Raw genomic sequence first — 19,613 nt, forward strand, 5'->3', positions numbered from 1 at the left:
GCTCGAGGCCCCCTTGGCTTCCCCATGGGTGTCCACGACAGGCTTGGGGACTGGGAAGACACAGCCCCTCCACAGGGAGGATGGCCTCTCAGGGCTCTTTCAGGGCCATGGGCACAAGGATTGGGGGTGGTTGTTTGGGAGCCAGCCTGACCCAGAACTCACCCAAGAGAAGCTGTGGTTGCCCCCCTGCAGCTCCCGCCTCCCAGGGCAGCTAGGACGCTGCTGGCCAGCCACAGGTGGCTGGAGTCTGGGCTTGCATTCTCCAGCCCTGCTTGCTGGCTTGACACCCACGGTGTGCGGGTGGAGGGGTGCTTCTGAGAGGCTCTGAGCTTTTCCTGACTTCAGGGGGAGCCATGCAGCTGCCCAGGAACATGGTAAGGAGTTCCCCCAGGCCTTCGCAGCCCTGTAGCCTCAGAAGTCCCAGTTCTAATGGCACCCCACCTAGCTGCTATGGGAGTCTGGGTCAGGGGAGCTGGGGAGTGGCTGGTGGCCTGGCTGCTCCCCACAGGGCCTCCTTACACGCACCCCCTTTAGGCCTCTCTGGCTCTCAGAGCTTGTCTCTCTTCCCAGCTGTTTCCCTGCCCCCCAAGCGGGTTAAAAATACCAAGGCTGCCACCACATCAGTAGCCTGAGCAACTCTTTGGAGAGGGGTGGGCCCTCCCGGAGGTGGTCGGCCTTGTGGTGGTCCCCACGGGCTGGAGACAACTCACTTCATACTGGGACTCTAGCTTGGCCGGGGAGCAGGCGCCTGGGTCCCTTGCCCAGCCCTGCCTGTCCAAGCCTCACAGCTGGGGCTGCCCCTGGTGGGGCCAGGAAGATGGGCCTTCTCAGGCAGGAAGAGCCGGGGGCCGGGGAGCACCGAATCCCTGGCTCCCATCACCCAGCTGCTCCAAGGGTCTTGGGATGGCTGAGGTCCAGCCCCGCGCAGCCCCAGGCACCAGGGGTGCCCAGGAGCCAGCCTCACCGAGCCCCTCCCATGAGGGTGCAGGACACCTGGGATACCCCCACAGCCTGCCGCCCCCCATGGCTGGGAATTTCCAGCCATGAGACAAGGACGAATTGAGAGGCCGCCCCCGCCGGCGCTGGGACAATGGAGCCTTATGCCCTCGCAGTGAGAGCAGGGGTAGGAGAGCCCAGGGCAGGTGGAGGCTGGCCGTCTGAACTCAGGGAAGGCCTGCTTGCCAGGACCTCACCCAGCTCCGCTGCCAACCCGGGTACAAGGGGATCCTGGCCGGAACCCTGCCGGCCCACCCGGGCACGGAGGCACTGCCCGTGCCAGCCCCTCAATGGCCCCTCTGTGCACCTCCCAGGACGGACGGAAGGAGCCATCTCCGGCGCCGCTTCCTGCGGGGGCCCTTGGTGGGGCCGGGCTGCGGGGCTGGGCGGGGCCGGGGATGCCCGTCTCCTCCCGAGAGGCGGCCGACGGAGCCTCTCCCGTCCGCCAGCAGCAGGTGCTCGCGGGAGGCCCCGCCCCGCCCCGCCCCGGCGGCGCCGACCCCCGCCCACAAAGCCGCCTTTGTGCGGCCTCTGCGCGCCCGGAGTCAGGGCCGGGGCGCCCCCTGGCGGCGGGCCGTCCCTGCGCAGCGCGCCTGTCGGCGGCCCACCCACCCCTGCGCCCCCAGCCTCGCGGAGGCCCCGACTGCGATCCCTGGTCGGGGCAGCCAAGCCCGCCGGCCTCCACGCGGCGGAGCAGCTAGGTGCCCTGCTCCCCAGCTTTCGGTTTAGTCCAGCCCAAGAGGCCTCCTTTCTAGGCAGGGTTCTAGGCACCTCCGGTTGGGAGGACAGCATGCAAGGGGTGAAGCCCACCTGGCGAGTGACCTCGGCGACCAGCCTCTGGGGCTTGGGCCTGGGACGTCAGAAGGCACATCTTCCTTCTACACTAGACCCACCGGCCACCTCTCCTGCCCCCAGTGTGTTAGATTCACCTAGAGGAACAGCTCACGAGATGTGCCCGCCGCCCCAGACCCAAGACTGCAAAGGTGCTGGGAGGAGAGGCAGAGACACAGGCCCCGGCACCGAAACTAGGGAGGCGCCCCAAGGGCCGAGCACCCGGCGCCCTGTCCCGGGGGCGTGTTCTGGTCCACAGCACTGGCGCCTGGACACATCTTAGTCTGGGTCCCTACTGGGGGAGAGGAGAATGCCAAATAGTTCTTGGTACTTTTTCTTTCTACATTTTATTATTTCAAACCAGGTGAACAATTCCATAAAACGTGAAAAAAGCAAGGAAGTGTTCAACGCTGAAGGACCCAGGCCGGGGGCAAGGGCACGGGGAGCAGGCCCTCAGCAGGCAGCACGGTTCCGGGGTCAGCGCTAAGGAGCTACACCGGGGTGAATGGAGTGGGGCCCAGGGCCTCCCGGCAGGGCCCGCAGGGATGCTGGCAGTTGTCAAACAGCCCTTGGAACCCAATTCCTGGAAGCAGGGCAGGGGTGCCGCCCGCAGGGGGCAGCCAGCAGAGGCGTGGGTGTAAACACGCAGACACACTCAAGGCACGGATTACTGGAAGGGCGTAGGGTGGGCGCTGGTCAGGGTCTGACAGGTTTAAATAGGTTTTCTCTAAAAAGTTATCTAGGTTTGCAGGGTTTTTTTTCCTTTCCTTTCATTTTTTTAAAAAGCTACGAGAAAGAGCAGGTGGACTGTGGTCTCCAGAACGGTGGTGTCTCATGCTTCTTGTGCTTTTTCCTTTGGGGCCTCCGAGTGGCCAGAGGGGTGGGGTGGACAGGAGGCTCCCTGTAAACATTTGGACTCGGGCTGGGTCGGGGGCTGGTGTTGGGTGAAGCCAGGGGCCCCAGGCTGGAGAGGTGAGTGCCGCTCCAGACACAGGCCTTGAGAGACCCAGCAGGCGCTCCCGCCATCACAGAACACGACAGCGGTTACAACCAGAACAGACGCCCGGGAAGCGGGTACCGCGGCCATTCCGGGCACCTGGGACAAAGTTGGTCTTCAAACAGGGAGGCCTGTGGCAGCCCCTCCCCTGTCTCTGGAACTGAGGGAGGGGAGGGGAAACCAAGTACAGACAGAAAGAGGGAAAAGCAGCTGGGAGAGGTGGGGAGCGTGGTCCTCTTGCCCCCCATCTTCCTCAGGGGCCGGGAGGGCGCAGTCGGTGGTGGCCCTGGAGGTGGGAGACAGGACACGGGTTGGGAGATACCCAGGGTGTGCCTCTCTGTGTCCCTAGACAATGACCTTTCTCTTTTTCCCACATACTCGTTACGAGGGGCACAGCAGCCTCCCCAGCACCGGCGTGTTGATCGGTCATGTCAGGGAGGGGAGCGTGTACCCTGGCAGAGTCCTCCCCACCTCCCCCAGGGCTGGGGGGGCCCACCTCAGCCCAGGACCCTCCAATGGGCCTGAGGGAAAGCCCACAGGGATGGGCACAGAGCTGGTTATACAGAGCAGCCAGGCTCCCCGGTGGGTGAGGGAGCACGCTCTCTCTCTCCAGCCTCTAGCTGTGCCCCAGCCCGGCCAGGCATTCCTGCCACCTGGACCGCTAGGCAGAATGGAGCCAGGCCTAGCTGGATGCCCACTCGGGGCCCTAAACTCAGTCGCCCTCCAGACTCACAGCCCATTGTGCCCAGGCCGCAGCCTGTGCCCCTCCTCCGGACTCGCCCTCCCCATGCCATCCCCGCCTCACCCAGCCACGGGCTCACCACCCTGCTGGGACCGCTGCCCATCAGAAGAGGCCACAGTCCTTCAGGTTGTTCTTGATGATGACATCGGTGACGGCGTCAAACACGAACTGCACGTTCTTGGTGTCGGTGGCGCACGTGAAGTGTGTGTAGATCTCCTTGGTGTCCTTGCGCTTGTTCAGGTCCTCAAATTTGCTCTGGATGTAGCTGGCTGCCTCGTCATACGTGCTGGCGCCTGCAGAGACCCAGTGGTGAGGCTTCCGCTGCTGGGTGCAGGCTGGCGGCCCCACAGACAGCAGGGTCCCGCGTGCGTTTGCAGGAGTACGACGGAGAAGGCACCAAGGCCCGAGCGCCCACTCAGCTCCTGCAGCCTGGGGGCCAGCTGCCCCGGTTCCCCTTCCATCCAGCCGGGGCCACCTGCCCACCCGGTCCCACCTGTGTACTCTGGGAAGCAGATGGCCAGGGGGCTGTGCGTGATCTTCTCCTCGAACAGGTCCTTCTTGTTGAGGAAGAGGATGATGGACGTGTCCGTGAACCACTTGTTATTGCAGATGCTGTCAAACAGCTTCATGCTCTCGTGCATGCGGTTCTGGAGCAGACAGCCTGGTCAGTCCCTGCTGACCAGGCCCCCAACCCCCTTGGCCCCGCCGCGCCCTCTCACCATCTCCTCATCCTCCGCCAGCACCAGGTCATAGGCACTCAAGGCGACACAGAAGATGATGGCTGTGACGCCCTCGAAGCAGTGGATCCACTTCTTGCGCTCCGAGCGCTGCCCGCCCACGTCGAACATCCTGTGGACATGGGGTTGCCTGAGCTCCAGAGAGGGGGTTCTCCCCCTTTCACAGCATGGCCCACTGAGGACGCAGGCCTGCCTGGGCTGGGGGCTGCCTTCTGGGAACCACCCACATTCATCCGCCATACCCCAGGCTCTGGGTGGCAGGGCAGCCTGGCAGCCTCGGGAGACCGCGGAGTGGGGCTAGGAATCTTGGACCAGCCGGTCCGTCCCTCCCAACACAGCCCCCAGCAGGCCCTGGAGTGAGGGTGCCCCCCTCTGCCACCCCAAGGGCTGGCAGTCTGCCCTTCCCCCCTGCACTCATGCTGCTCACTTGAAGTGCAGGTCCTTGAAGGTGAAGTGTGTCTCCACAATGCCTGTGGTCTTCACGCGGGTCCGAAGCACGTCCTGCTGCGTGGGGATGTAGTCACTCTGTGCGATGCGCTCCAGGTCATTCAGGTAGCTGGAGTAGGGGGTGGGCGGGTCAGCAGGGGCCAGCGTGGGGCCTCCTTCCCTGGACCCCAGGCCAGCTGGCTGAGCCCCTCCAGGCCCGATTTCTCAGGCAAAACCCTTGCCTTCATTACATTTGTTGCTCAGATGAGAACACTTGGACTAGAATGCCTCGCCTCCCGCCTGTGGAGTGGGCCTAAGAAGAGGTGTGGCTCGGGGATCGCCAGCCAAGCCCTAGCCTGCAGGTCCGAGCTCAGCCTGCCTCGGACAGGATCCAGGCTGGGGCAGCTGCAGGCGAGGTGGGTGGGTGGGGCAGATAAGCCATCAGGGAGGGGTGCAGGATGCTAATCGGCATAATTCTGGCACCCACGACAGGGCAACCCAGTGTGTCCTTCGATGTGGAGCTGGACAGGCTGGGGCCTGCCAGGCCCAGGGGGCTCTTTGCCCAGAGCCTAGTAACATTTGACTCCTCAGGGGCAGGGCACCTGCTTGGCAGGGATCCCAGGGGCTCATTATCAGCTCCCTTAACTAGCATCACTTGCTGCCCACTGGGCCCTGGGGGCTGGGCCCCGAGGGCTGGGTCCAGGCCTCAGAGCCACCGCCCACTGTCCTGCTCCTGGGGCAAGGCTGCTGGGACCAGCCCCTGGCTCCCGTCAGCAGCTGGGCCAGCGGGAAATGACCTCAGAGACACAGGAACGTAACGGAAAAACAGGAAGGGCCATGGGGACCCCGTGACGCATGTGCGTGACCCATGTGTCACGCCCGCCCCTCCGGCCTGGGGGCCTCATGATGAGTTCCACACCAGCTTCTCCCTTCTCCCCAGCAGGCAGGCTCACCCCAGGGGCACAGTGTCCCAACCCACTGCCCACCCATCACGGCTAAACCTGCCTGGGACAGCTAAGAGCCCACACCCAGGACAGTGCTGGGCGTAGCAGGTGCCTGATGTCTGGGGATTGAGGAACGGGACATGGCCTGGAAGGTGCGTCTCTTCCCACCCCTCACATACTGGCACTGCGGTGGCCCTGGCTCACAGGCCCACCCCTGCTCCCTGAGGACCCATAGCTCTGTGGGCACCAGGCGAGCCTCTGGACCTTGTGGAGGTACTGGCTGATTCCACAGGGACATTCAGACCACCGCAGGGAGGGTGGGGAAGCTGTCCCTGTGGCTGGGGCAGGGCTCAGGAACCTGGCGGGCAAGACCACCTCCCGCCCAGCCTGGCTCAGGCACAGCCCTTCGCCGGAGTGGACAGGCAGGGGGAGTGGGAAAGGAGACTGGCTGAAGCTAGGGGAGGAGGGGGAGGAGAGAGCACAGGGCCAGCCCCGTCTGGCTCACCCCCAAAGCCCCGCAGCCATCAGCACTGGCCACCCGCCTGTGTTCCCTGTGGGGTGCTCACACCCTGCCCCAGGTCTGGCCCCTGGTAGGTACTTCGGGGAAGAGGTCAGACGTGACCCCGAGGGCTGGGCCTCTGGGACTGTCACCTCCCAGTCTTTCCCCGTGTCTTCCTCTCCGGCCAGTCCAAACACCCACTGTGGCCTCGCAGTCTACTGCCCCCAGAACTGGGTCTGCACCGTACCCCTGCCCGAAGCCACTTCCCATCCTCCCCTGCCCAACTCGCTCAGACCTCAGCCACGGCAGTGCCTCCTCTGACGCTACCCCCACGCCCACCATGACACTGACACCCTAGGCTGCCACTGCCTAGGACTTGTCTGCTCCCCTCATCACTGTGTCCCTGAAGTCTGCTCAGGGCCTGGCACAGAGCCGGTGGCAAGTGTTTGATGCCCCAAACCAAAAATCACCAAGGCCTTGGCTGACAATCAGGAAGAGATGGCAATGTCTTTGTGGGGCTGCTCAGACCCTCCGGGCCAGACACCCCGCGGCCCCCACCGCACCCAGCCCCCTGGAGTACTCACTAGGCAGCAGAGTCATTGAGCTGGTACTCCCGTGAGCGGCCGAAGCAGGCCTGCACGCCGTGGTCAGCCCAGAGCCTCCGGATGACGCCGGACAGGTCCTCAGGGAGCACGCCCTGCTCCTCCGCCGTGCAGGACAGCGCAAACAGCTGCCTGGCATCATCCTGGGCACAGCGGTGCGCGGTCAGCCAGGCACAGGGGCAGAGGTGTGCCCCCACCCCGCCTGTCGGAGGGAGGGGGGCCTCCAGAATGGGGCCCAGGCTCCCCAGGGCAAAACCTGCCCTGAATCCTTTGTGGGGACATGGGGGGAGTAGGCGTGAGTCTGCATACCGCGCGGGAGGGGTCCGCAAAGTCGATCTGCAGATTGCCCATGGCCTTGACAATGGCCATGATGGACTGGATGGTGTTGCTATAGACGACCGCCCGGTACTGCCGGCACTCCTCCTCCGAGTAGCCGTCCTCGTGGATGATCCTGGTGGCCAGGGGTCAGGGGTTAAGGCACACAGGGCCCAGGGCCACCACATGACCAGGGCTGCTGGGGCCTGCAGGGATGTGCTTCAGAGGAGGAATCTGCCCTGACCCACAGGGACCTGAGGGCGGACGACTGCCTCTGAGGTCTGGGTCTGGCTCAGGATGGCTGGGTGCGCGCGGGGCAGCATGGGCCCAAACAGAGCAGACCAAGGTTCGGAGGCTGCAGGCACGTGCCACTTACTTCATCTGCTTGACAATGGTGCTCTTCCCCGACTCCCCGGCACCTGAAACAGAGGGCACAGGCAGTCAGGGAGCAGGTGCGGCCCGAGGGAGAGCAGACCCTCCCCAACTGCTGCACGGTGAGCTGGAGGCAGGCAGGCCTGGTGGGCGGCAGGATGAGGGGTGTAGCTGGCAGGACCACAGGGGTCAGGACATGGGCACCCCAGTAGGCCAGGACTTCTAAGGGCAGGGAGACAGGTAGGGCCATGATGCCTGGCCTGCCCAGCCCTTCTCAAAATGTGGCTCAGAAGCTGCCATGGGGGGCATTTTAAACAAAAAAGCAGATTCCCAGGTGCTATCACCAACACATAGAGCCGAATCTCGAGGGGTGCAGCTCAGACACTGGCCCTCCCCAGGGAGTCTGTGCAGGAAAGGTGAAGCCCGGGAGGGCCACCCTATCTCCCTGGCCCCTTCCTGCCTGCATCTACCCTACCCCGACCCTAGATCCACAGTTTACCAGAACAGGCACAGCTGTGGCCACGAGGGTGGGCCTCGGTACATCCACAGCCCAGAGAGTTCTCTGAGAACAGTCTAGGCTCTCCTCACAAATGCCACCAGCTGCTTGGAACCACTAGCCTGACTGTCCCAGCCCCCTCCCAGCACAGGAGAGCACGGGGGTGGCACAAATGCAGGCTCTGGCCAGGTGGGGTGTAGGCAGTGAGCCCTCGATAGGCTCAGACCCGGTGTGCTCCCCTGCTGTGGGCTGAGGTCCAGGGGCAGCACACACCTACCTCCGTGGGGGGGGCATGAGTGGGGAGCAGCCAGGACCCCTCCCACGACCACTCTCCACCCCACAGGGCCTAGCAAGGCCTGAAGGGGCTGCCCCATCACCGATGCCCATCTGCAGAGCCCAGCATATCGTGGGGCAGGGAGAGCGGCACTGGACTGGCCAATAAGCACAAGGGTCAGGCAACCACCTGGCTAACTTTCCCATCTAGGCACCTGCTTCCAGAGCAGGAGGAAGGGAGCACATCCCAGAAAACAGGAGTCGTCCGGGGTGTGAAGCGCTGCATCAGGATCAACACGCCACCCCCAGCCAGGCAAATGGACACTCGGGGAGGGCAGCTGCCCAGGGCACAGGAGGCTTCTTGTGTGACATAGGGACCACCGTCCACCTGAGGCACCCGTTTCCCCCTCTGGCGCTTTGTCACCCTCCTGGGAAGGTGGTGAGGACCACTCCGTGACCCTGCCTAGAGAGCATGCCCGCAAAGACTGGCTTTGCATCTGATTTTCCTGGCGGTGGCAGACTGCAGACACAAGGCGGGTCACACCTGGGCAAGCAGGGCTGCAGCCAGGACACCTGCTCCCTGAGCCAGCCAGCTGGGGTCTACTTTCCGGCCCGTTCAAGCCTGTCACCCTTCATCACAATTCTGAGTTGGAAGGGCAGTCTCTGACCCCTAGCAGGGGTCACTGCAGAAAGACCCCATCTGACAGTGAATAAACCAAGGTCATACAGCCCCCGACCTTGGACTCAGCAGCTCTGAATCAAGAGGGAAGGAGTGAGTGGCAGGATAGCGCGTGGTGCTGGCAGCTAGGCAGGAAGCAGGAGGGACAGAACAGAACCAGGGCATGGCCCAGGTGCAGCTTCAGCAGATCAGGGGACAAAGGTGCGGGAAGGGGTGCAAAGACCCTGGTTCTGGGACAGCCCTCAGGCGAGGCGCCTGGGAGCCGTGGGGTAGCAGCTTCACCGTCTACTCTGCCAATGGGTCCCCTTCCCTGGGGCCTGACAGCACACCCTTATCAGATAAGCGGGCAGTTGGCTTGGAGTTTCCTTCTACCCTGCTGATCGCGGGCACCCAGTGCTCCACCTGCGCCTCCCCTGCAGAGGAGAGGGCTTCGCAGCTGGGGGATTGCTGCAGAGATGCTGGGAAGGGGAGGTCGGCCAATAAGAGGCAGAAGTCTTGTGCCCAGAGACTTCCTGGGGTGGCATCCATGTTCCCACTGGGCCCCACCTCTTCCCACCAAGGAAGATGCCTCTGAGGCCAGGACCTGGGGCGCAGCTGCTGGGCCCCCAGCGGGAGGGCAGCAATTGCCTTGATATGTGAGGTACCAGCTACAGCGCTGGCCGTGTCAAAACATCTGCCTCCACCCAGAGCGCACGGGCCCCAGCGTAGGAACGCACAGATTGGGGGGCGGAGGCATCCCCACCTGCCTCAGCAAGGCCAGCAGGGCCCCTGTGGCAGACAGGGGGCCGCTGGTCCAGGTGCACGATGCTCACCCCCAAGGCCCAGCATCAGGTAGCTGCTCCGTCCACCTTGGCCCCCCCACCTCTCCGACAGGTCTTTGCCCTGCTGGAAGGCCCTGAGAAGCGGCCGTGCTCTCTGGCCTCGGTTTGCCCTCTGCAGCGGCTGCCGGGCAATCTCTCACTTTCAGGATAGACCTGCCACAGCCCTGGGGCCCGCCCTGCTCCTTCCCGATACCTCCACAAGCGTGGACACTTCCCACCCTCCCTCTGGCCCCGCACGGGTTAAAAGGACCGACTGTTACCTCCCAGGAGAGCATGAGGATTAAAAAGCCTACTTGCGAGGCCTGGCACTCCACAAGCACTCAGATAAAAGTTGTCATCACGACTGTTCTACCCTTTGGAAGATGCCAGATGTCCCCAGACCTCTCATTTCCGGCAGCCTACAAAGAGCACACTGCGTAGGTCACTGCCACCAACAGCTGGAGAGAGGCCTGCTTGGCCACGCCAGCTCAGCGAGGGAGCTTCTGAGGCTTCCAAGGCGCAGTTCAGGGCAATGACCAGCGACTACCAGGCTGACCGAGCAGTGGCGGTTCCCTGCCGCGGCTTCGTGGCCCAGAAGAGAAGTCGGAGCCCTCAGGCCTCTGCGGCTCTTGCTCTGAGTTTTTCCCTGCCCTTCCACGCAATCTGGCCCCGTTCCACTGCTGGGCCTCCTTGCCGCGCACCCGGCACGCTGACTCCCTGCGCTCAGAGGCGCGGAAGGCCCCCTGCACAGGCTCCCGCGCCGGTGGGCTTCCCTGGAGCACGCGGGCCGGGAAAGCGGCCCGCTGACGTGGCCACCCGGGGCAGAGGTTCACGTGACAGTCCCGGGACCACAGGGCGTTGGCGGGTCGGCCCAGCGCGCACCCACACCCACGGCACCAGGTCCGGCCCACCCTGGTGGCCGCAGGGGGCAGGTGGGGTGGGCCCGGGGACGCCCACCCAGCGGCTGCCGGGACACCACCTCCCACCCTCATCCCAGGGAGGTGCCACGTCTCCAGCCGCCGCGCGGTTCCGGGCCCTCTAGCTTCCGCCCTGCCACCACCAGGGGGAGCCCGGCAGCCGGAGACCCGGCGCAGGGGCGGGGGCTGGGCAGCAGCGCGGCGGAGCGTTTCTCCCAGGCAGCCGCAGTCCGGCGCTGGGGGAGGGGCCCTCGCCCCGCCCACCGCCCCTCCAAGCCCGGGAAGCGCCGCGCCGCCTGAGACCCCGCGCCGGGAACAATGGGAAGGGGAGGCCGGCGGCGGGGGCGGGCCCAGCAGACAAAGGCCCCCCCCCACCCCGCAAGCACCGCCCCCGCGTCCCTTCCTCCGGGTCTACCGACCCCTCGCTGTCCAAGCGGGGATCTGTGCGGTGAGGGCCTCGGGCCTTGGCTGCGCCCTGCTGCAACGCCCCCACCCACATGCCTGACCTCAGGTGCCCCAACAAGCCCAGAACCTCCCTCCCTCCAGCCTCGGGCACCTGGGTGGCCTCTGGTGCTTCCAGGGGTCTGCCAAACACCCGGTGTGGCCTGCTACTGCCCTCCAGACATGGAGAGGTCTTCCAGGGTCGGGCTGTTTCCCTGGCTGAGGCCCTGCCCGCCGTACAGGGGGAAACGGGCACGAGGTAGGGAAGGCCAGCTTGGAGACAAGGCCGCCGAGACCTGTTCAGGCTACAGGTCTCACCCTCTGCAGGAGCCGGGAGAGGCTGCACAGGGCCCAGGCCACACAAGGGGCCATCTGACAGCCCACTTGGCAGGTGCTTCACTGGCGGAACCCCAGGGCTGTTTTCCATCGGCACAGCCCCAATGGTCTTCTCATGCACTGTGTAGACCTTGGACGAGACGCCTAGTGCCAGGGCCTCTGTCCCATCAGAGAGTGCGCCAAGCCCAAGGCCTGCCCTGAGCAGCACCCCTGGGTGCTCATACTCACCCCAAACGGCCCCTGCGGCTGGCCCACGCCGGCAGCCTAAGCACCCACAGCCACGGGCCCGTGCTGAGAGTCCTGACACTGCTGCCAACGCCGAGCACAGGGAGGGAAGGGGTCAGCCCGAGGTCGCACACAGTGAGGAAGCCTGGGCTGCCCACTGGGCCCAAGGTCGTGAGTGGCTACGAGGATGCCTGTTTCTGCTTTGTGCGTGGCCTGGCCTTGAGGCCTCTGCTGTAGCCCCCCCTCCATGTCCTAGGCTCCTCAGCCCCCAGGGCCTGGCCGGACCACACAAAACAGAACCTCCAGGAAGCTCCGTGGGGGAGGGCCCAGGATGGGACTCAGAGGCCGAACACCAGCCTCACTCCCCATGCTCCGGCCAGAGCACACGGGGGGCACACCCAGCTGCTGCAGCGGCACACGTGGCCCACCTGGACTGCGCTGGGAGCACGAAGCCTTCTGCAGGGCCCTTCTCCATATGTGGACAGCTCCCAGCCTTCAGACCAGGCTCCGGGAACCCCCACCCTGAGCTTGGCAGCCTCTGAGCCTTCTTCAGGCCTGGTCTCAGTCCTCCTAGGCCTCAGAGGTGTGGGAGGAACAAGCACAATGTTAGGGGACAAGCGAGGTGCTCCGTGGCCTGCTAGGACCTGAGTGTCTGGGAAGGGGACATGGGCCAGGGAGGAGGTGGGAAGCAAGAATGAGGTAAGCTGAGGTCCCCATGGCAGACTTTTCTGTCTTTGAAGAGGAGGAAGGTATGTGCGGTCTGGGTCCTACCCCCCAGGGCAGAGAGCCCCTTTCTAATCCCCTAAAAGAGGAACCGAGGCCTTCATAGACCCCCCAGCATAGGTGGAACGCACGTGCACCCACAGCAGCTGACGTCCCCACCTACTGGGTAAGTGGTGTGATGTCCCGGGCCCCAGTTTCCCCATCAGTGAGATGGATGCCATGTCAATCCCAGCCTCTTAGGGTTAAATGAGAAGAGACCAGCCCCACGCAATAGTCACCAGAGGCAGCAGGTTAGCACAGCAGGGAAACTGAGGCCCCGTGGAGACGCCCCTAGGCACAGAGGGTAGCAGCAGGGGGGAATCCTGAGGCTGCACCAAGGGTCCTTTGGTCCACCCCAGGCAGGGGAAACCCACAGTGAGCTAATCCCCAGGTTGCTGCTCCATTTCCGGGCATTCATCTCGGCCTGCAGCCGGCCTTCCGGCCTCACAGGGCAATGGCCGCTCTGAGTATAAGAGGAGCCCTCTGCTTTCCTGTTGCCCCCCCTGCCGGCATCCCTCTCCCAGCCACCGCTTCCTGCGGTCAAAGAAGGGGCCTGGAATCCTCAGAGGTGCCAACTTCTTTGGGATCCTGAGCCCAGTGGTTGCCGGGGCAGGACAAAGACTGCTTGGGTAACTCCAACCCCGGGGCTGGCAGGCAGCCCCTGGGGGTGCAGGTGAGTCCCAGCTGACAGGGCACACCCCCACCCCAGCAGGAGCAGGAGCCCTCTGGCCTCTTCCCCTTTCGGGCTCCTCCTCCTCCAGCTGCTTCCTCCTTTTCCCCGGTGTGGACACCCACTTCCCCGAGAGGCGCCGCCTGCCTGCAGACCTCGGAGCCCCCCTCCCTCCCGAGGACTGAGGTGCTGCCACTGAAGCCCCCTGCCCATCCAGAGGCTGCAGGAGCCTTGCCACCCTCCAAGCTACCAGGACACCTTCCCATCAAGCCTTGGACGATCCCACTTTCAGCCTTTGGCTCAAGCTGGCCTGGCATGTGCTGCCCAAGCCTTAGTGGGTGCAGAAGGCCAGCAGCCACTGTCTGGTTACTAGTGATGTTATTCCTCCCAAACTCCAGGGCGCCGGGAGCAGCGGCACCAGGGTGAGAGTGAGGGTGGGGCTGAGGTTTGGTAGGAACTTAAGCTCCAGGCTAGAGGGGCTGGGTGGGGCTTGGCAGGGGGCCCCGCCCTGCTCCTGTGGCCACTTCAGAGGACCTAGTCCCCAGCCCTGGCCCCTCACCTTGGACAGTTAGGCAGGCCTGAGCAGAGGCCCCACCAGAAACTGCTGACCCCTGCCCTCACTGACTTCTGCCATGAGATGTTGGGGAGATGGGACAGATGCTGGCCTGGGCCCTGCCTCCATCAGCCCAGTCCTGCCTCTTGCACAGCACAACGTGGGGTCCGGGAGGCGGCACCTGGGTCAGACCGTGTTATCCTCTGCTGGGGACGGGGTGGGGTGAGGCCCTGGTTCCTCGGCTGCTAAGAGCTTATGTGGACAAAGCTTCCTCCATCCTGTTCCTGCCAAAGTAACAGGCCAGCTTTTAGAGACAGAGACCAAGAGAGAGGCAAGGCAGCCAGGGGCTGAGATCAAGGGCAGGCTGTACAGGACCCATGCGCCCACCTGTGGCCCTGGCCACCCCAAGTGCTTGCAGCGCTGGAGGCCTAGGGACCCCACAGGATGTGATCAGGCCCCACCCCCAGCATCACCAGTGTCTCTTGCCTAGGACACCAATGATGTTACCTTGTGACCCTGTAGCTCCGGGCAGCCGAGGGCCGACCCCGCAGGCTGTGCAACACAAGTGCAAAGGGGCCCCGTGCGACGCCAGCCCCCATGTGGCAGCCCGGGCTCCAGCACAAGCACAGTGGTGGGCTGGATGCTGCCTCGAGGCCTGGCAGGGACCTGCTGCTCCCCGGCTGGCTGGCCTTCCACCTCAGCCACGCGCAGCCGGCTCCCTCTCCCCCCACCACCTGCTCTGCGCCCACGCTGGGATTCTCCACCTTGCCCCTCCCGGGACTCCCTCAGCTCAGATCAGCATCATTTTCTTTGCTGCACTGCCTGGATTCACCCAGTCTCCCCGCTCAGGGGGACCCCTCGAGGGACCCAGTCTCACTGCTACCCTCGGGGTACACCAACATGAGGTCCCGGGTGAGGAAAGCCCAGTGGGCAGGGCCAGGACACAGGCACAGGGGGCAGCAGCGGCGGAGACCCCTGCTCACTCCCCACCGTGGGAGCTCCCGCGGGCCTCTCGGAGACAAAGCGCGGCCCGGCCTGGGGGAGGGGTGGGAAGGGAGCCGCTCCGGGCCCAGGCTGCCCCGCCCCCCATTCAAGTGCTAATGAGCTCCGGCGCGACTGGCGGAGGCCGCTGAGAGAACGGCGAGGCTGGAGGCTGCCGGCCCAGGGCCTCGCCACACCCGCAACCTAGGTCCCAGGAAGACGGCTCCGCACCCCAACAGCTGGGCCTCCAGTCCCCAGGGCAGGCTGTCATTCCAGCCGAGGCCTCCCCACTTCTGGGAGCTGCTGCCCCAGGGCACTATGAGCCAGACAAACCTCTAGGCCGGAAGGTCCCTCTCCAAACTGGGCTCTGCAGGGTGTGGGGGGCTTCTCCCACCTGCGCCAGCTCAGATACACTGAACCCACAACTCCTGAGGCTGCAGGCAGGCACTCTGTCCCCAGGTTACGGATGGAGACAGAGATTCTCAGCCAGTAGGCTAGGTGGAGCTGGCATTTGAACTCAGATCCGTGTGACCCCAAGACCTGGTCTGAGAAGGATGAACCTCCAGGCTAGGCCAGGCCTTCCTACCTCAGGGCCCTTGCTGAGTCGGGCCCTCTGCCCACAACACTCGGCCTTCAAAAAGGCTGCTAATCTTTCAAGGCCACCTAGGGAACCCTCCTCCAGGAAGCCTTCCCACTCACAGGCCCCACTACATCATCCTCATTATCCATCCAGCCAGGACCCCAGGCTAGCTAGCCCTTCCACTACCTCCAGCTAGACCAGCAGCAAACAGCAGCCCCAGAAATACTCCTCCCTGTTCACAGATGTGTTCAATGGCTTTGTTCCTCCCAAACACACTTCATAGGCACCTACAGTACACCAGGCCCTTCACTAGAGAAACAGGGCGAAGGCCACGAAACTCTCTTCCCCCTCTGTGGTAACCCCAATTGGGCCCACACACACGTGCAGGCCCTGCGCAGGCCCTGCCAAGCACTCCCGACGTTGCCCTGGGCTGAGCCCCATGGCCAGGGGCAGCCCCAGCCCCGAGAGCTAGGCTAGATTGGTAACAGAGGCAGCAGCCTCCAGCAGCCCGCAGACGGCCCGAGCTGAAAAGGATGCGGAGGCACAGTCCCATAGGACAGCCGGGGCCGCTCCCATGCACCGGGCCCTGGGACAGGCCACAGGCGGCGCAGCAGGGCTTCTGTGCACGGTGGCATCAGGGCTGTCTCTGCAGGCCCAGCATAGCCTTTGGTGAGACCAGGAGGAAAAACCCAGAAGACTGTGCTCTCAGTGTCCACCAACGCTGGGTGCTGACCCTACAGAGCTCTGCCACCTGCCCAGGCCACGCCAGGCTGTGGCTCAGCGACTGCCACCTTCGGCCTCCACCCACCCATCCCAGAGTAGCAAGCAGGGTCACACCACTAGTGCCACCTTCCTCCAGTGCAGGACACGAAGCACCCAACAGGTGGCAGGCTCCATGCTTGGCATAGGAGGCTCAGAAATGAGCAGGAAGCAGCCCTGCCCATTGCCCCAAGCAGGGCCCTGACCCAGGCAGAGGTGCTTCACCAGCGTTGGTGGAGGAGGGCTGTCACAGAAGGGTGCTGGGAGGGATCCCCGAGCAAGTACGAATGGGTCGGATGGAAATGGAAACGTTTGCCAAGCCCACAACAGAAGTGGGTCCAGGGGCAAGGGAGAATTGCTGTGTTTATATCCCTGAAGCCCTCATGGAGCCCACCGTGGGCACTGGTTCCTTCCTCTGCTGGCTGCCCACACAAGCCCATCTCGAATCAGAGCTGTTCCCCAAACACACACTCTGGCCTCCTCTGTGCTGTGCCCAGCCCAAAGCCCCAAACTCTACCTGGGGATAGCTGCTCAGTTAACCTGAAGTCGGGGGGAGGTTGTCCCTGGAGCAGGGCTATCAGCAGTGCAGCTCCCCCACTAAGCTGCCAGGAAAAGCCCTCTCGCCAGTGAGGACCACATTTGCTTCTGCCCTGGTGACAGCCACAAAGCCATCAGCAGCAGGGCAACCCAACACAGCAAGGAGCCGGGTGGGGCAGCGGGCGTGGTTCTGGCTGGGACGGAAGGCTGGCAACTGCCCAGCAGAGTCCCGTTGCCTGGACTGAGTCCTTCCCGCTATGTGGGACAGGCGCCCGGCACTCGGGGTCTGCCCCAGCTGCGCTCCTGCCACCTCCCTGTACCTGGATCCAAAGGGATGGCCAGCCAGGAGCCCTCCCCAGGCAGCCAGGCAGATCAAGACCCCCAGCCCCTGCGGGGGGCCCTCTGCGGGGTCTCAGCCCACCGCACACCCCACAGGAACGTCCATGAGACCCCCATTCTCCCCATCCGAGCCACCAACCCTCTTGTCCAAATCCAGGAAGCCCACTTCACAGAGGAAGCAAATGCCAGCGGGGCAGGGTGTTGAGATGGACTCCCCAGTCTGAAAGGTGCTGGACTGGACCAGCACCCCTAGTGGCTGCCAGCCCAGTGTGGGGGGGTTGCCAGGCCCGAAACCCAAGCTGGGATCCCAGGAGCAAGACTGGTGGTCTGGGGTTGGGACATAGGCCGGGAGCCCGTGTCCCCTGGTCCCGTGGCTCAGCCTCATCTCCCCAGCCGCCACTGTAACTGCCATGGGCCAGGGAAGGGGCTGGCCAAGCCCTGGCCGTGCACGGGGGAGACAGCCCCAGGGAAGCCCCCTCCCGGGGCCCACAGGCAACAGCCACGGGCCCTGCACCGTGCCGACACCCACTGACTGCCGGCCGCGCCACCCAGCAGAGACAGGAAGAGGCAAGCGCCCAACGCAAAACAGCCCGGGAGCCCAGCCGCCGCCCCTCCCCGCCCCTTCCCTTCCTACCCGGCGGCAGCGGGGTGGATGCCATTTTGAAACCTCTAAGGCAGTGCCCCCGAGGCCAGGCCCCCAGGGACAGTCAACAGATGGGCCGCGAGGAGGGCCCGCTGTCCCCTGGCCCTACGCCCAGCACGAGAAGCCCCACTCCCCACAGGCTGGAGACCCCCATAGCAGCTCGGGGGCGGAGGGACCACACCCCCCGCACACACTGGTCAGCCTGCAATGCTGCTGCGAGGGCTGCCCTCCCCCCAACCCTGAAACCCCCCAAACCAGGCTGACACCAGGTGCCACACCTGCTCCCAGGGGAAGGCTGGACAGGACAGCGACCCGGCCCACAGTCTTCGCCGGAGTCCACCTCAGACGTGTACCCCTCCTACCCCCCACGTCCCACCCCCAGCCCTCTGGCCCACCACTGCCCCCTCCCAGGACCTCCAGATCCGGCAGGGCCACCCGCTCCTTGAGGCCGCATCCCAGGCCTCCTGGGCCCGTCCTCGGCCGGGGCAGCAACATGTCGGCGTCTCACCACTTCCACTTCCCCCACCCCGCCAGCAGCCACCATCTTCCCTGGCCGCGGAGGAGCCACAGCCCACACTCCTCCGCACTCCCTCCTACTGCCCAGACGCCCCCTCACGGGCCCAGAGGGGCTGAGACACGGGGGAGCAGCCAGCGGAACCTTCGCAGGGGCCGGAGGCCTACCCCGCAAGCATGACCAGTGGAGCCCCGGTCCAGCCCCCTGGGGTCTGGGCGCCCCCCCCACTCCTCCCAGCCAGGCCCACCTGGTGCAGGACAGGCGGGGGCATCTGGGAAGCCAGGGTGGGGGTGAGGACTTCATAGAGGAGGAGCAGAGAGGCGCCCGCTGTGCCAGGGGCAGGGGGCAGGGTCTCCAAGGCCCAGGAGCAGCCGTGGGTTCCCACCTGAGCAGTCCCTTGGGGTCACGGCGCACAGGTGTGGGTCATAAGAAGGGACGGTGCTGGGAGCGAGGAGGCAGGAGTGGGTAGGGGCCTGGCAGGGCCCTGGGGATACTCTCGCCCAATGGGAAAAAGGGAGCAAGCAGGTGGGGGAACAGGTGGTGGCTGAGGGTGGGGGCCGGGGGAGGTTGAGGGTTCGGCGTCTAGGAAGTCTAAGGAAGGGTGGGCGGACACGGCGGGGGCTCTGAGGGTCAGTGGGTCGGTCAGTAAAGGCGACTGGCAGCAGGCTCCGGGCAGAGGGGGCTGGCGCGCTGGTGGCCGGGTTTGGAGGTCTCGGGCCTGGGAAGAGTCGGCGTCTGACCTAGAGCCCAGGTGTGAATCAGATCAGAGGTCTAGCCCCGAGTTCTGAACCATTATTTGGGTGTCCCGGCCTGGAGCTGAAGTCCACGAGCCGGGAGTCGGAAGCCCTAGCCTGGGGATTCAAGTCCGTGTCGGGGATGCGCGCGGGGAGCGGGGTCCCGGCACAGGGCGCGGCCTCACCCAACAGCAGCAGTTTCACCTCCCGCGCCGCCTTCTCGCCGTCTTCCCGCAGGTTCTTGTCGATCATCTTGGAGCGCTCGGCCGCCGCCTTGTCCTCGGCGCTCACGGTGCAGCCCATCCCGCTATCCGCGGCCCGGCCGCCCCCGGCCCCACACGGCCCGGCCCCGCGGCCCCGCCCGACTCTCGCGCCGCCGCCGGCCCTCTAGGGGAGCTCCCGGGTCGGCAGCTCCGAGCGTCTGCGGGCGGCGCCTCCAGGCCGCCGCGCATGGACGGCGGGACGGCCGGGGCGGGGCGGCGTCCGGCGATTGGCTGGGAGCGGGCGGAGCGGCGTCCGGCGATTGGCCCTGGACGGAGCGGGGCGGGGCCGGACGGGGCAGCCGCCGGAGCTCAGAGCCCGGCCTAGGCCGGCGGCGGCAGGCGGGACGGGCCGGAGTGGGCGGGGCGCCGCCGCCGGGGCGGCCGCGTAGCCCTGGGGTGAGGATCTGGTGCACCTCGCGGGCCCGCAGTTTCCAGCCCCAGGCTCCTGCAGGCCGGCGGGGCAGGGTGGAGGAGGCGTGTCTGAGTCACTCGGTAAAGCTAGTGAACCCTAAACTTTTTACGGGATCTATGGAGCCCGAAGCCTAACTTCGGCTTTCTCCAACTTAAAATGGGTTTGGTCCCTTCTCTCTCTGGGTTGCGGTTAAAATACAAGACGATTGCCACCTCTACTGCTTTACTCAGGTTGTTTC

General features: G+C 65.0%; 1 protein-coding gene across 1 annotated transcript; it reads right to left on the bottom strand.

Moving 5' to 3' along the window:
• Positions 1-2,148: 2,148 nt before the first annotated feature.
• On the bottom strand, positions 2,149-19,129 carry GNAI2 (G protein subunit alpha i2). Its single transcript, XM_036877892.2, has 9 exons — positions 18,886-19,129; positions 7,466-7,508; positions 7,084-7,225; positions 6,757-6,917; positions 4,731-4,859; positions 4,286-4,415; positions 4,060-4,213; positions 3,646-3,859; positions 2,149-3,110 (listed from the first exon to the last, which is right to left on the bottom strand). The coding sequence occupies exons 1-8, from the start codon at positions 19,001-19,003 to the stop codon at positions 3,669-3,671; spliced, it is 1,068 nt and encodes a 355-aa protein (XP_036733787.1). The 5' UTR covers positions 19,004-19,129; the 3' UTR covers positions 2,149-3,110; positions 3,646-3,668.
• Between the last annotated feature and the right edge of the window lie 484 nt (positions 19,130-19,613).

The sequence above is a fragment of the Manis pentadactyla genome, chromosome 1 (genome assembly GCF_030020395.1).
Source record: "Manis pentadactyla isolate mManPen7 chromosome 1, mManPen7.hap1, whole genome shotgun sequence".
Taxonomy (NCBI): Eukaryota; Metazoa; Chordata; class Mammalia; order Pholidota; family Manidae; genus Manis; species Manis pentadactyla.

Excerpts from the sequence above, each read along its gene's own strand:
- GNAI2 (XM_036877892.2), bottom strand. The coding sequence starts at position 19,003 with ATGGGCTGCACCGTGAGCGCCGAGGACAAGGCGGCGGCCGAGCGCTCC. Across the intron at positions 6,918-7,083 it reads TTGCGGACCCCTCCCGCGCG|GATGATGCCAGGCAGCTGTT; the intron begins GTATGCAGACTC and ends CGCTGTGCCCAG. Across the intron at positions 3,860-4,059 it reads CTGCTTCCCAGAGTACACAG|GCGCCAGCACGTATGACGAG; the intron begins GTGGGACCGGGT and ends GGGTCTCTGCAG.